Source organism: Falco biarmicus, chromosome 6 (assembly GCF_023638135.1).
Source record: "Falco biarmicus isolate bFalBia1 chromosome 6, bFalBia1.pri, whole genome shotgun sequence".
Lineage (NCBI taxonomy): Eukaryota > Metazoa > Chordata > Aves > Falconiformes > Falconidae > Falco > Falco biarmicus.
Genome location: NC_079293.1, coordinates 317,434 through 330,943, shown reverse-complemented (window position 1 = coordinate 330,943; position 13,510 = coordinate 317,434). Strand labels below are relative to the sequence as shown.

The 13,510-nt window shown below is 41.7% G+C and overlaps 2 protein-coding genes and 1 long non-coding RNA gene across 5 annotated transcripts in view; 1 reads left to right on the top strand and 2 right to left on the bottom strand.

Annotated features, from left to right (window-relative positions):
* Positions 1-1,576: 1,576 nt before the first annotated feature.
* Positions 1,577-8,536, bottom strand: COQ3 (coenzyme Q3, methyltransferase). Of its 2 annotated transcripts, none has more exons than XM_056344789.1 (7): positions 8,399-8,536; positions 7,259-7,370; positions 6,745-6,897; positions 6,494-6,593; positions 4,620-4,862; positions 3,303-3,462; positions 1,577-1,863 (listed from the first exon to the last, which is right to left on the bottom strand). In XM_056344789.1, exons 1-7 carry the CDS (start codon positions 8,487-8,489, stop codon positions 1,667-1,669), a joined length of 1,056 nt encoding a protein of 351 aa, XP_056200764.1. In that variant the 5' UTR covers positions 8,490-8,536; the 3' UTR covers positions 1,577-1,666. The 2 variants fall into 2 exon arrangements, with proteins under 2 accessions (XP_056200764.1, XP_056200765.1); XM_056344790.1 differs by lacking the exon at positions 8,399-8,536 and adding an exon at positions 7,506-8,085.
* On the top strand, positions 7,721-13,296 carry LOC130151972 (uncharacterized). Its single transcript, XR_008822826.1, has 2 exons — positions 7,721-7,829; positions 9,010-13,296. It is a non-coding gene; the product is annotated as an uncharacterized LOC130151972 (long non-coding RNA).
* PNISR (PNN interacting serine and arginine rich protein) overlaps positions 12,934-13,510 on the bottom strand; it is a 28,451-nt gene continuing 27,874 nt past the window's right edge. For both annotated transcript variants that reach the window (XM_056344771.1, XM_056344772.1), the window contains exon 12: positions 12,934-13,266. In XM_056344771.1, coding sequence (XP_056200746.1) covers positions 13,236-13,266 — 31 coding nt within the window. In that variant the 3' untranslated portion in view covers positions 12,934-13,235. The remainder of the gene's footprint in view (positions 13,267-13,510) is intronic.

The following is a 13,510-nucleotide window of genomic DNA, read 5'->3' as shown; positions in this document are numbered from 1 at the left end:
TTACCTGAGAGAAAATTAAGGGCTGACTTAACTCAAACCTACAGCGGATAGAGAGGTCCTTAACCTAAAAAATGAAGACACTGAGACATCACTGGCTAGGATCTGTTAGACTGCTTCAACTCATGAACTTTTGGAACAACTTAGTGATACAGTGGCTTCTCCATCACTGAACACTTCACATGAAGACATTTTCTTCTTAAAGCCAAGCTAATAGCTCAAAAAAATATTATAAAGCAGAATTTACTGTCATAGAAATGATCACATTAGGTAATACCTTTTAGTCCTAATACCTACGAATTACTATTATTTCCATTACAAATTAACTACATTCTTTTGGGCATCATCAGATCCATCATGGAACTTGGATCTCAAGGCAACACACAGATACAGCAAAGCAGCAAGAATGTAAATGTGTAAAACAGTAATTTAGCCCACCAAACGTCTACAGCAGAATAAACACACAACAAAAAGAAAAAAAAAAAAAGGGAAAAAAACCAAAGTTTAATTTTCATCCCTGCAAACACTGCCAGGCCACCCCTCTACCTATACATAAAGCCAAAAGATGAGAGGAAGGAAAGAGATAAAGCCACAGAAAGACACACATGACATTTTATTTAGAAAGTTCTTTTTCACTGTAAATAAACAATTTTCCTTACCCTGGCACTAGGACTTTAAGACTGATCAGGTATGGCACTTCAGTCTAGGACAGACTGCTAACGTATCATTGTTCTAGCATAGAGCTCTGGTTGCTTAGTAAAATTTTACCTGCAGCTTAACTTTCCTTTATTTGGGCAGAGGGAGAAAGTTGAAATAATAGGCACAGATACAAGTGCCTTTATGGTGAAGAGGCTTCTGACAGCTGAGGCACTCTGGTCTGGGAGACTCTTCTTCCACTGCACAATTAGCTCACATCAGCTGTAGAAATAGCATGACCCGACAGAAAAGGTTTGCTGCTCTTTTTGTTTCTTCCTCTTGGGGGGAAAGGCATAATATAGAATCATAGAACTGTTTAGACTGGAAACTACCTTTAAGATCAAGTCTAACCACTCATAATAGTAGATTGGCCTGCAGCGAAGAAAACCAGTAGAGCACATTTTGTTGAGCACCTTTTAAGATGGGCTGATTTCAGAGGGAAATGCATATATAGCTACTAAAGACAGGATGAAGCCAGCAAAAGCCAGGAAGCAAGTGTCTGTGGTTCTTACGTGTTGCACGTATTTTAACTGAGTTGAGTAACTTAAATACCTAAGGCATTTTATTTACCATACATCGTCATGGTTTTTACCTCATTCTACATTCAAGCTATTATCCTACGGAGATCTGAGTTTTCTTGGTAGGACTGAAAGTGTCATCACATACAAGAGCTTCCTCCAAGCTACTGACACAGTAATTTGCATTTCCCTGTCCAACAACTTGAAACTACTTTCTTATAAAAGTACTTAAGTACTTACTCTTTAAAAGCTTTGCTCATTTCAATCTTAAAAGATTCTTGAGATAATGGGCACTTTTTTTTCTGAGACTGCCCTGAAATATCTGGCCTAAAATAGCATAACCGTTACTAATGCAAACAGCAAGCTTGTTGTTACAAAAGCTTTTATTATGTCCATCTGGGTAAAACCTTCTTTTCTGTTCCTGGAGACAGTCCATCACCACACATCGCCGACAGTCACAGGGCAGTGCCAGCTGTGGCTGAGCGCTGTTCACTTCCCATCTCTGACAGGGCATCTGTTGGGCTCGACTGTCCCTGAGCCCCAGACTTCACAGCGTGCAATGCATAGTTAACACTCCTGCTTTCCATCCAGCTCCACGACCCTGAGAGGGGATTATACAACATCCCATTCACAGTCTTGACTGAAAAGCCATCTATAAAAGAAAGAAGCCATAAAGCAACCAATGTTCTTAAATATTGTAAGTCACCGCAACATCAAACCCTTTAGAACAGCAGGTCTGAAACACACTTCTTCCTCGGAGCTGCGGAGCAGTGCTTCACAAGCCAGCCTTTGTCAGACACCACAAGCAGTGGCAACAGGCATCACCGGTGACAGTGGGTCCTGCTAGTGGCAGCAGCAATAGCTCTGTGCCAGGCCACATACTGTTAATGCTAAATGGTGAGCCACTGCAAAGTGGTATGCTAGAAACTCCAACCTCACAACATCACACTTGGGTGACTGGTAACATTTTCTGTCAGTGCAGACATTCTTCAGATTGACATCACACGCTTCAAAACCAGAATCTGAGCATATCTTTGGAAGGATTCTGCAGATTCCCCTTAGGAATGGAAAAATATAAGAAAGAGGCAGAAGAATGCCATCAAGGACTCAGTGCAAGTAAAGAGTGATTGAGCATTCCCTGCTGAGCAGCTCTCAGTTCACTGCATGGCTCTGCTGTGTCCCAGCAGGATAGGTGACAAGGCAGAAAACAAACACCCTATCAAAACAAATCACTGCACTGCACCTGCTTCTTCTTTTGAAGGAGGAACAGAAAGAACCACCAGCATGTGAACCGGTATTAGTCATGTTCCTTACGGCATCACTGCAAAGTGTTAGGAAAAGACCTTGCCAAGAGAACAGCTCAACTCATACTTCAGCTTCTTTACAGTGAACTAAAGCAAAGTGAAATATTCAGTGAGAGGGTTTTAAAACATCTGCATGGAAGGAGGACAATGGACAGAACTCTTCCTAGCTTACGAAATTCCTAGCTCAGGATTGCTTTTAAAAGCAATCAACCAGGGCAATTTAATTATTTCTTCAAATCAGTATCATATGGTTTCTCAAGAATTAATGAATTTGTGGCTTCACATTTTTTAAAGAAATCTTTTAGTAACATAGTATGAATAAACAACATGAAGCAGCAACCAAAAATAAAAACATCTTGTCCCAAGGGAAAGATGACAAACAATGCAGTCTCAGAAGTGCAACTCTGGAGCGCCAATACATTTATTTTCTCAAACCTGACCTACTGTGTATGAACCTCATTCAGAGCATACATTCTGTCACCGAACAGGATGAAAAACCTTGGAATTTTCATTTAGGCTGTCAAATGGAGGGCAGCTGTAACAGTGATTTTGTCTGAATCATCTCTGCATTCTTTGGGCTCCACTTAATTTATTGTATGCAAAATCTAGTAAGCAGCAGTGTCTTTAAGCCAGAAATTATATTCGTAATATATGATGGGTAACTCACACAGAAAAAGCTGTGTGTTGTTGCTAGAACTCACCCCACCTAGCTTATCCCCTCGCCATTTCTACAGGGACCATTTGCATAACTCTGCATTCCCACCATCTGGCCTGGCCTGGAACTTACTCAATTCCAGGAGATGCTCCAGCTCTTCAGGAGGAACAAACTTCTCCCATTCATGTGTTCCTTCTGGTACAATGCCCATTATTTTTTCTGCAACCACAATTCCCAGGACATAGGACAACTGTGTTTTACTGATTGTAGTAATGAATAAAGAACCTTCGGGCTAATTAAAAGATCAAAATGTTCAGTTAGAAGAATATTTAATTTTTTAAAAAAACTGTAAATTTAATCACACTAAAACACATCATTTGCCTATCTACAAGTCCACATGTTGCAAGAATAAGAACTAATTTCATCCCAGGATAGGTATTTACAACTATACCATTTAAACACAATAAAGAATATAATGTTCTAACAGTATGACTCAGTAGTCCTCAAAAAGACAACATAATCAAGGTCCTGGGCAGTCTGAAAATCATTTCCTTGCCCAAAAAACATCTAACAAAAGTAATTTATAATGTAACATTGCCCAGAAAATGGGTAAATAAAAGGTACTAAGGTGTATCTGTTGTAAAAAGAAACACTTTTTTAATTAAAACCAAAGTAAAATGTGCAATACTGCCTAATTTTTTGAGACTGCTGAATGCCATGCTTGTTTTAGTGATTATGGGTTCGAAAAACAAGGCCAGAAATGAATTCTAAGTACTTAAGAGCCCGTTTGGTAGAAATAAAGGATAATTTCTATGGCCCCAGCAGGCTGTAAATTAGTTAAGCATTCCATTCAAATAATCTATATTCCTTCTAATGAGCAGAAAGATAAATCAAGAGATTAATGGAAAGCTGCTGCTTGTATACTGGGCCTACCATCCTTCTTTACAAATGAAGTAATATCAAGAGGAATAAACAATGCTTTATGATCTCCAAGCATAACTATGACCCTTTAAAAGGAATCCAGGAGCACATCTGATGTGATGCTAGAGCTGCAACAGAACCTTGCGAGACAATAACATCATTACAGTCAGCTTCAATGCAGTCTGAGCCACAGCTGTCCAGCAGCAGCAGCACTGCCATGTTTTCTCTCACCTGGGTGAATCAGACAACCAGATTTCCTAAGGTCTTGATGCAAAGCAACATTGCAATGCTAGGTAATGCCATTCTAAGGCAGGGTTGGGGAAATAAACTTCCTCTAACTTTAGTTATTGAAGTTGGGAAGATGTACTTGCATCATGGAAGAGAATGGAAGGCACCACCAAAGCATGGTTCAGACTTCAAGGTGGAGAAATGAATGCAGATGTAGGTGTTTTCACATTGCTTCAAATGAAAGCCTTAATAATAAAAGAGAATAAATATTCCCAATAATGACAGCAAAAGCTCTCTTACCTTTAGCATCTGAGAGCAACACTTGATAAACATTTCAAGGTCAGCCACATGCTCCACTACTTCAGAAGCTACAATTACATCAAAGGTTTCCATAGACTCTTCCACAATCTCCTCCAGCGAACTGAACTTGTACTGTATTCTCTTGGCCAGGACCGGATCAAATGACTTGTGCTGCTCTGCTGTTCTAATGTTGTCCTCCAGAGGATCAATTCCGGTAACTGAAGCTCCCAGTCTACCTAAAGGCTAATAATACAGAGTATAATTTATTCTCTGCATGAAAACAATTTACTTAAAGGCATCTGCAACTTTGCAATGTTATACACATGATGCAGAAAACATCCATTGGAGAATAAGACAAACAGTAAATTATGAGCTCTGATCCAGCAGGTTTTTTTAAAATGTTTATTAAAGCAAGGAAAACCTTCGATTTAGAGGAGTTGGTGTTAATTTGCTTAGAAAATCAAATACTGGAATATACACATTTAAATTATCTTTTAGAACAAATTGTTCTGAATCTATTTTGTTATATCAAATAAAGATTTCCTCCATTATTACCCTCCAATAGAGGAAAAACAAAGGGGGAAAAACAACACAGCACTCAAAGGGGGGTGAAACAACGCCATATTTAATTACTGTCATTACTTTCTTCAACATCCACCTGTAATGGTAAATCCTCATATCTTTTTAATGGTTACTTAATATATTATTATCTCTGGGACTTTCACACTACTGAGAACTAAACACTGATGTTTTCTAGGATAGCATCAGGCTTGGCTGTCACTCAGGTTTCTCCAGTGTCTTCTTACTCATAGGTTAACACCTCACCCATCACCTCTTTTGAAACTGAAACAGGCTGCAGAACATGACCACATGTATGTTATTCCAACCTGAAATTCACCAGTTGTTCAGCCTGAGAAGGTGACACAGCACACCAGGTTTGTGTCAGCCTTGTCAGAGAGTGGGCTCTCACAAGGCTACAGGATCTTGCCCAGAATAAAAGACCACACACACAGAAGAACACAGGGAGAGATTCAGGTCCTTTTGTAACACCTAGTTTCAGGTGCTGATGAAGTTCCCAGGGTAACTCAGCCAGATCTGTAATCCTAAATTCACAAACCATCCCTGGTCTACCGATAGGATTGAGCACTGCTCAGAGCCTGTGTGGGCAAAGGGTTCCACCACAAGCAGTTACTTCTCAGTCTCAAGTTTGTGCACACTCCTCAGGATGCAGCTGTAACATCAGCCCCTGTACCTGGAAAATCTCTCCTGACAGGGGGGAGGCATGTCTCAGGTGTTTGACATTATTCCATGCTTCTCCTAGTGGTCAAAGAAAAGGCAAGAATTTGCCCCATCCCCAATATAAAAAATTAAGATAAGCAATTCAAAGAAATTAACAAGTTTATAATAGAAAATAGGTTTTTTGGTAACAAGGACTGGCATGATTAAAGCATTTGTGCCTAGTCTCAGAAGTAAAAAAAAAAAAAAAAAAAAAAAAGAAAAGAAAAAAAGAAAGTGGTGTCATACCATGACTACCTAGAGGAATACTTGAAGGGAATACTTGAAGACTTTTCCATTGTTCTTCCCCTCTCCATTTCTTTACAATGTTCGAAATCTTATTTTTCTGATGAACCTCAGAATTTTAGTATTTCTCATTACCAGCTCCCTCCTTTTCTGTAAACCACCACCGCTACGCTAACAAAATATTCTAGGGCGTTTTCAGAATGCACTGCACTCCAAAACATTCAGCAACTAATGTATCACAGAAGAGAAAAGCTCCTACTTGGAGGATTAGAAATGAAGCAGTGTAATAGTAAAGCAATTCAAATACTTTGCATGCTTTCTAACAAGAGATACTAGAGCACACTGTTTCTTACCTCACTTAGCAGTCCACCACCACAGCCAACATCAAGAATCTTTACTCCAGAAAGTGGGCTTCCCAGATCATAATTACTACTAGTGTTCAACAGAGTATCTCTGAGAGAAAAGGGATGTGATTAAGGGCAAACACACAAGGTGGTTTATAGATGCAGTATCTTAAGTACTGGTAACTGCTTTTCTTTTACAATGTTTTCTGAGGTTATGCAGAAATAGTACATATAAAAAATGCCCGTCTTCAAAACCATACCTAATAAATGGCACTCTGATATCATTCATAGAATGAAGAGCTGAATATTCTCCTTCTTCATCCCACCACTTATGTGCGAGGTGCTGGAATTTTTTCATTTCCTTTGAATCCACTGATGAGTGTGAAGTGCAGAAAAGTCTCTTCACAGTGAGCCTAAAAAATGAAACCTGAATGTCATGAAATACCACTATTTCATGTCATCTGAAATACGGGAAAAACAAATTCTGCATCAGAAAATGAAAAAAAGGATAAAACTCATGTTCCTTTAGAGACTTCAGTTATACTTGATTAGTAACAAAGATTTTACACAGTTTGTGCAATGTATCTTCCAAAACAGATGGCCACATACTTCTAATTCTGCAGTAAGTAATTAACAAAAATAAACCACATCAAACATTTAAATTTTTGTGAAACTTAAAAATTACTTCATGTGACACTGCCACAAAGTAAAATTAAACTGTTACAGAAAATGATAGTCCTTGTCATGCAGGATTATTTTAGATACAATACTTACATGCTGCTTTTCATTTCAGGCAGAGTACTACTGGATTTCAGCTGTATTTCACAGCAGTAGTCCTGAAGGGTACCTCTGAGGCCTGTCTGAATAGACAGAGCAGCATGGTCACCTGCATAAATAAAAAGAAAGGCAACCAAATAGAAAACATCACCTTTATGAAAAACCCAGTTTCATAATGCCACTCTATAGACACTAATTGATGGTTAGTGACACTAACCATCCAAATCCTTATGCATTTATTCACTATCGTACTTAAGGAGTGCACGGGGAGTAAATAAAAGAGCATGTGCTAGTTCACCACTCCAGTGCTTTGCAGATTACATATGATGACATTTTTCAGAGCCTGAATGAAAAAGAACTTCTTGTGCAGTTGAAATGTTTCAGTTAGCAAGAATTTCACCGCAATGCTGACTCTGACCACAAGTTGCTCACAGGCGCGCGCACACACACACAGACACACGCGTGCGGTCATCGACACGGCTCCGATTCCTGCTCCATTGCATATCGAAATAAGAAACACAGAGCTGCACGCTCGCTGTGCGTGGTATGAGCCGGTGAGGAGACGCAAGTAAGGAAACCTGACGGCCGGTGCGCAGACAGCCCACGGGCAGCGCCTGGCAGTGCCCCCGCCGCCGCTCTGCCAACGCGCGGCTCGGCCCATGTGTGTGCCTGGGCCGCGGCGACCGACGGCCGGATCTGCAGACACCTCTGGGCCGAGGGCTGCAAGGGGAGCGCGGGGGGAGTGCGTCCCAGGGAGAGCCCTGCCCGGTGGGTGGGAGTCCCCCGGGCCGCCCTGAGGCTGGTTCGGCATCGCCGGCCGGCGGGCGCAACCGCAGGAGCAGAGCGCCGCCGGGCAGGCCGCTCCCGCCAGCGCTGCCGCACGGCCGCTGGGCCGGGGCGCAGGCCGCGGCCGGGACGCCGAGCCCAGGCCGGCCGGCGAGGCCGGGGGACGCCGCCAGAAGCAGCCGTCAGGTCGGAGCCGGTGGGAGGCTGGCTGGGGCCCTGCTGCGAGGGGGCCTGTAAAGCGACGCCCCGTTAGGCCGCCTCAGCCGCGGAGCCGAGGCGGGCCGGCCAGGCCCCGCCGCCCAGGGGCACGGCGCCGCGCCGAGGCCCTCCCACCCGCGCCTGCCTGCTCACCGCCCGCAACCCCCGGCGGCACGGCCGCTGCCCGCGTGCGCCCGAGGGCACGGGTGAAGGCGCGGACCGCTCCGCCGCCGCCGCCCCACATCGCCGCGGCCGCTGCGCCCCGCTCGCCCCGCCCCCTCCCGGCGCCGGGCGTGCGGCGGCCTCACGGTGCCGGCCGCCGCCGGGGGCCGCGCCGGGAAGGTTGGTTCCGCCCCGCGCCGCGGGCCGGCCTAGCCCGCAGCCCAACGCCGCCTTTTACAATATTTTCTAAAACCTATTCGTAGATACCTATAATTATTTTCTACTAACATTTAATGACTATTTATTTTATAAAATGTAAGGGAAGCCGAACAAAACGGTGCTCAGACGGTTGCAAGCGCTTATTCAAGCTTGTTTAAAAAAAATAATCCAGTTTAAGGTGCGGCACAAGCAAAATCCCCATCCGATTTACCCCTCCCTCCCCAGCAGGAACGCACCGCCGCAGCAGGCTGGGCACCCCGGGGCTGCCGGGCACCGCCAGCCCCGCCGCTTGGCTGGTGCCCCTCGCTGTGGCCTCGACTGGGAGCTCTGCTGAAAACGAAGACAGCAATGTTATTTTAATTTATGCCCCTTTACACCTACAGGTGGACCTGATCCTTGCACATCTTGGAACAAGAAAACACTCCAGTAGCAGAGGCTTGCAGGGTGACGCCGTGATTGCCTGTCAGCTTTCACGCCGTTTTATTACCGAGCAGGGACTGGGCTGGCAGGGCAGGGCCCAAGCTGCGGGGCTTCTCGCTCCCGGAGAGGGGAGGCCCAGGAGGGAAGCGGCACCCAACAGCTGGTGCTACACATCTGTGGCACAGACCAGAGCTCTTGGGGCCCCCAAGGTGGCCAGGCTGGAGCCAAACTCCCAAGTCCTTCCTCTTGGGAACCCATCCAAGCCGGTTTGCTGCTGCTGTGGCCTGTTGCAGAGGCCGCCGTGTCACAGTTTACAGGCAGAGGCCAGGCTGTGGCCCAGGAGGGACAAGGCTGCCGTCCCTGCTCCCTCGCCCAGGCACTGCTGCCCAGGGCCCTGAACCGAGGCTCAGCTGAAGGACCTGAACCCCTGTGCCCCAGCAAGCAGCTCCCAGTGGTTCAGAGCTGACACGGGGAGCTCTTCTCCCCCTCCTCTTTCCCCTTGGCAGGCTTCCACATTTTCAGATCCCCATGGTGAGCTACATGCTTAAATGGTAAAGAATTAACCCAGTTTTTAAAAAGAACCATCTTCCGGCACTTCATTGAGCTGCAGGTCTCCTGAGACAGTGCCATGAAAACCAAAGCTGGCTGGCTGGAAGCACTGTGCAGCAAGGCTGGGTGAGCCATGAAAGCAGCAGCCGGCACACACCCATGCCTTCTGGGCATGACTGCAGCAGCTGGCTTCCCTGCCCGGCCATGGAGATGCAGGTATCCACAGGCAAGAGCCGCAGCCTGCACAAAGACAGGAGCAAGAACATGCTCAAGGCAGTAGGAGGGTTGGAGTAGCATAACCAGTCACGGTTTGACTCACTCTTCTAACCGATGCCACTCGCTATTAACTGACCTTGCTTGATGCTACAACCCTCACTGCTTCAAAACTGCCCATTTACAAGTCTCCCGCAAATATAGTGTAATTCACCTAGTAGTTAAAAGTTTGGAAATTTTATTTTTTTAAATAAAAGCTAAATAAGGACTACTGAAAGGTCTCAAAGCTTGTCTCGGCAGCAATTAAATGTTCAGCAAACCTGTTTGTGTGTGTGCGCACCACTTCTCTGCTTACCTACTTTCCATCCAGTAAAGTTTATGTAGCAGACTTAGGAGTCATTAGTAACACCTCAGAGCTACTGAAAAAACAGCTCAAAGAAATCCTTTATGCTAAGACACATGGCCTCCTTAAGACACAAAACTAAGCCTTCCTTCAAAGTGTGCTTCTGTATATTACTTAGAAACATCATCTATTACTTTTCATTTATTTAGCAAAACAAATGCAAAATCTGGAGAAAGCAAGCCAATCCTTATATTGCCATCACTTTTATATTTGTGACTTAAAAATTTAGTGACAAATACATGCACACTGGCAAGTATTTTACTTAACAGGATAAGCTGGTTTTAAACTACAGGTGGCCATTTCGTTTTTCTATTACTGAACACAGGCTTTAGGAAAACAACAGTTAAAAGCAGCAGCCTAGACTCTAACCTCTCCCACAAGACAGGGCCTCAAAGACACAAGTAACAACAAATATTTAAAAAAAAAAGTTATTACGCCATATTTCATAAAGTGTGTAGCTGTTCAATCTTAAAGTTAGAATATTTTATTCAACCACTTTTTTTTGTCCTATCCATGGCTACAGCCAGCTCCTCTTTTTAGGCAGCGTTAACAGGTACCTTGGGGTACATATTCACAATGGTTTTGTTCTATTCATCTTCAAAACCATTTGCATGGAAACCATTTTTCACTTGATTCCACACCATCCCTTATTAATTAAAAGAATTTTTTCAAGAGAACTGCCTCTGAATGTCATGTTGCTGCATGACATTCAAAATTGCATGCCTTGCTCTCCTACAGTGCACTGAAATATTTTTGCAGTTTATTGTAAAATGTAAAATACAGCAACAACCCAGTGTAGACTTTTCCAAGATGATACATTCCCATTTCCGTATATATTTGCACGTTCTAATTTAAGATTACTTCCAATGTATGGAATTAAGGACTGGATGTTACTTTAGCCTTTACCATTAAAAACATTCATAATTAGTTACTAAAACACAAGGAAGTCTAATGTATGTGAAGCTGACATGGTACCCATATATTTTTAATTATTGGTGTGCTGAATATACTGTTTAGTAAGATTTCTGAAACAGTTAAATACAGAGATCGTATGCTCGTTTTATTGGCATACAGTCACTACCCATGTAAGTGCATCTGTGTCAAAAAAATAATTTTCATATTTACAGGAAGTGACAGAATTCCAGGTGTTGGCAGAGTATATAAAGTTTTTCATACACAATCTTTTGTTATTATTAGAGAATATAAAATCTGAACTGAAAAATCAAATTAAATGCATCATGGAAACTGTATTCCTCAATAGCTTTTCTTAAACTTAGTTCTACTTTCTTTCCCTAAAAAGTCATCCCTCTAAGACAGCTGAACTCTTCTGCTACCTGTTTTTCAAAAAAATTCCTCACTTTACCAAGAGCCAATAGTGTACTGAGATTGGTTCAATACAGTTATTTATATCCATACACATGCAAGTTAAAGTTTATGTTGCAAATTATGCCTTATTTTGCTCACAGGTATGACTACTTACTCTGGGTAAGGACTTACCTGGTGAGGCAGTTATGCTATTTATAACTGATTAACTAATTAGTTATCTGTAACACTGCTTTCATAAACATGCATGTATTCACCAGCCATTAGCTTGCTTAATAAACATGGAGTTTAAAATGTGATTCTTTGCATGGAAGCAGTTTATCCCTGCATCTAATTTATGAAAAAAAAAAGTAAAATTACACTGGCAAAAATGCTGTATATATGAATTCTAATTTTAGTTAAATGGATTAATCTGTTCATGAAGACATTCTTTGCAAGTTGCCTGTACGTTTTTTTCTTAGAAGATACAGCCATCAAACAGATCTTACTTTGATGTTAAGCCTTTTATCTTTTTCACAACTGGTATCATACCAGACCTTCTAGGCACAGATCTCCAATCTTTGCCTGAATTAATGTTCTTCTGTAATAGTCACTGGCCTAGGGGTGTATACTGCTCTTTTGTTGTTGTTTTTTAACTAATACTATTTCACACTCATGTTACTAACAGCAGTAGTTCATTTCCGGAAGAAGGAGGTAATCAGTGACCTCTTCCACTTTATGGTGATAGTAACAACAAAAATTTTGTTACATCACTGTCTAACAGTGTATTAGCTTTACAGGAATCACAATTCTCATAACACTAACAAAAACCCCAGCTTTTATGTTTACTACACATTTAATGCATGTGCCAAAATGTAAAGTTAATCTATTGTCAGTTTTCATGTGTGTACTGAGTGCCATCTGTAAGTATATTCCATAAAAACATCTAAAATATTGAGTCTTGTTCCTGTAATATACCTGAACATCCAGAAAGTTCTCTCTTAAAACTGGGTGAGGAATATAGTTCCAGAGCTTAACACTGTCACACAAGATCAGTTAGTTGCACATATTCCTAATGGGGTTCAGCCTGTTTAAGTATAGCTTGTATTACAGTGACCCATATTTTACACACACAGCATATATTACTTGCTAGTCCAAATAAAAAAATATTAAAAATCTATTACATATATCTAAAGAAAAAGTAAGGTGTCTTTGCTTTGTTCTTCCACACACCCCCCTCACTTCATCTCATCATGTTCACGGATTACATATATTGACAAGTGTTTTACGTTAAAATCTTTTTCAAGTACTTTTAAAAATTTGCTATACCAAAAAAAGCTGCCTTTTTCTTTTTTTTTTAAAAAAGTACTTTCTACAATTTAACACAAAATTCAGGTGCAAGAATTTTAAACAAAAAAAATGAACTAAAGAGCTTTATTGACATCACAGTACATTCAATAGTAATTTTAAGAACATTACAGCTGAAAGAGAATGGCCTGTTTTATATTCTTAATAAGCACTACCGTTCTTGAAAAAATGTAATACAAAGAAACCCTATTAGGTATTTAATTCTGAGCAGCATTTGGAAAAAATACACCTATTTACAGATTAAAAAAAGGATTCTGGTTTCACCTACATAGCCACAATGTGCCTCTATAATGAGACAAGCCTTTTATAACTCATGGAATTTTTAAATGTCATAGCACTGGTGCCATAAATTCCTCAGCGTTTACGACGAAGAGGAGTCATTGATCTGAAAAATAAAGGAAAAGGGAGGAAAAAGTTAATGGGGAAAAAAGAGAAGACCCCCAAACCCACACACACTTTAGGCTTAGTAATTAATAGTTTTTAAAGATTTTTCCAAAGTTACTTTTGCCTAAGACAAAAAAATTAATAAATACCATACTTTATTAAAAAAAATCATATGTCGTACACATGAAGATGAATATCAAAAAATAATAAAAAAAAAAGTCAGACAAAATACTTAAAAAGTATAC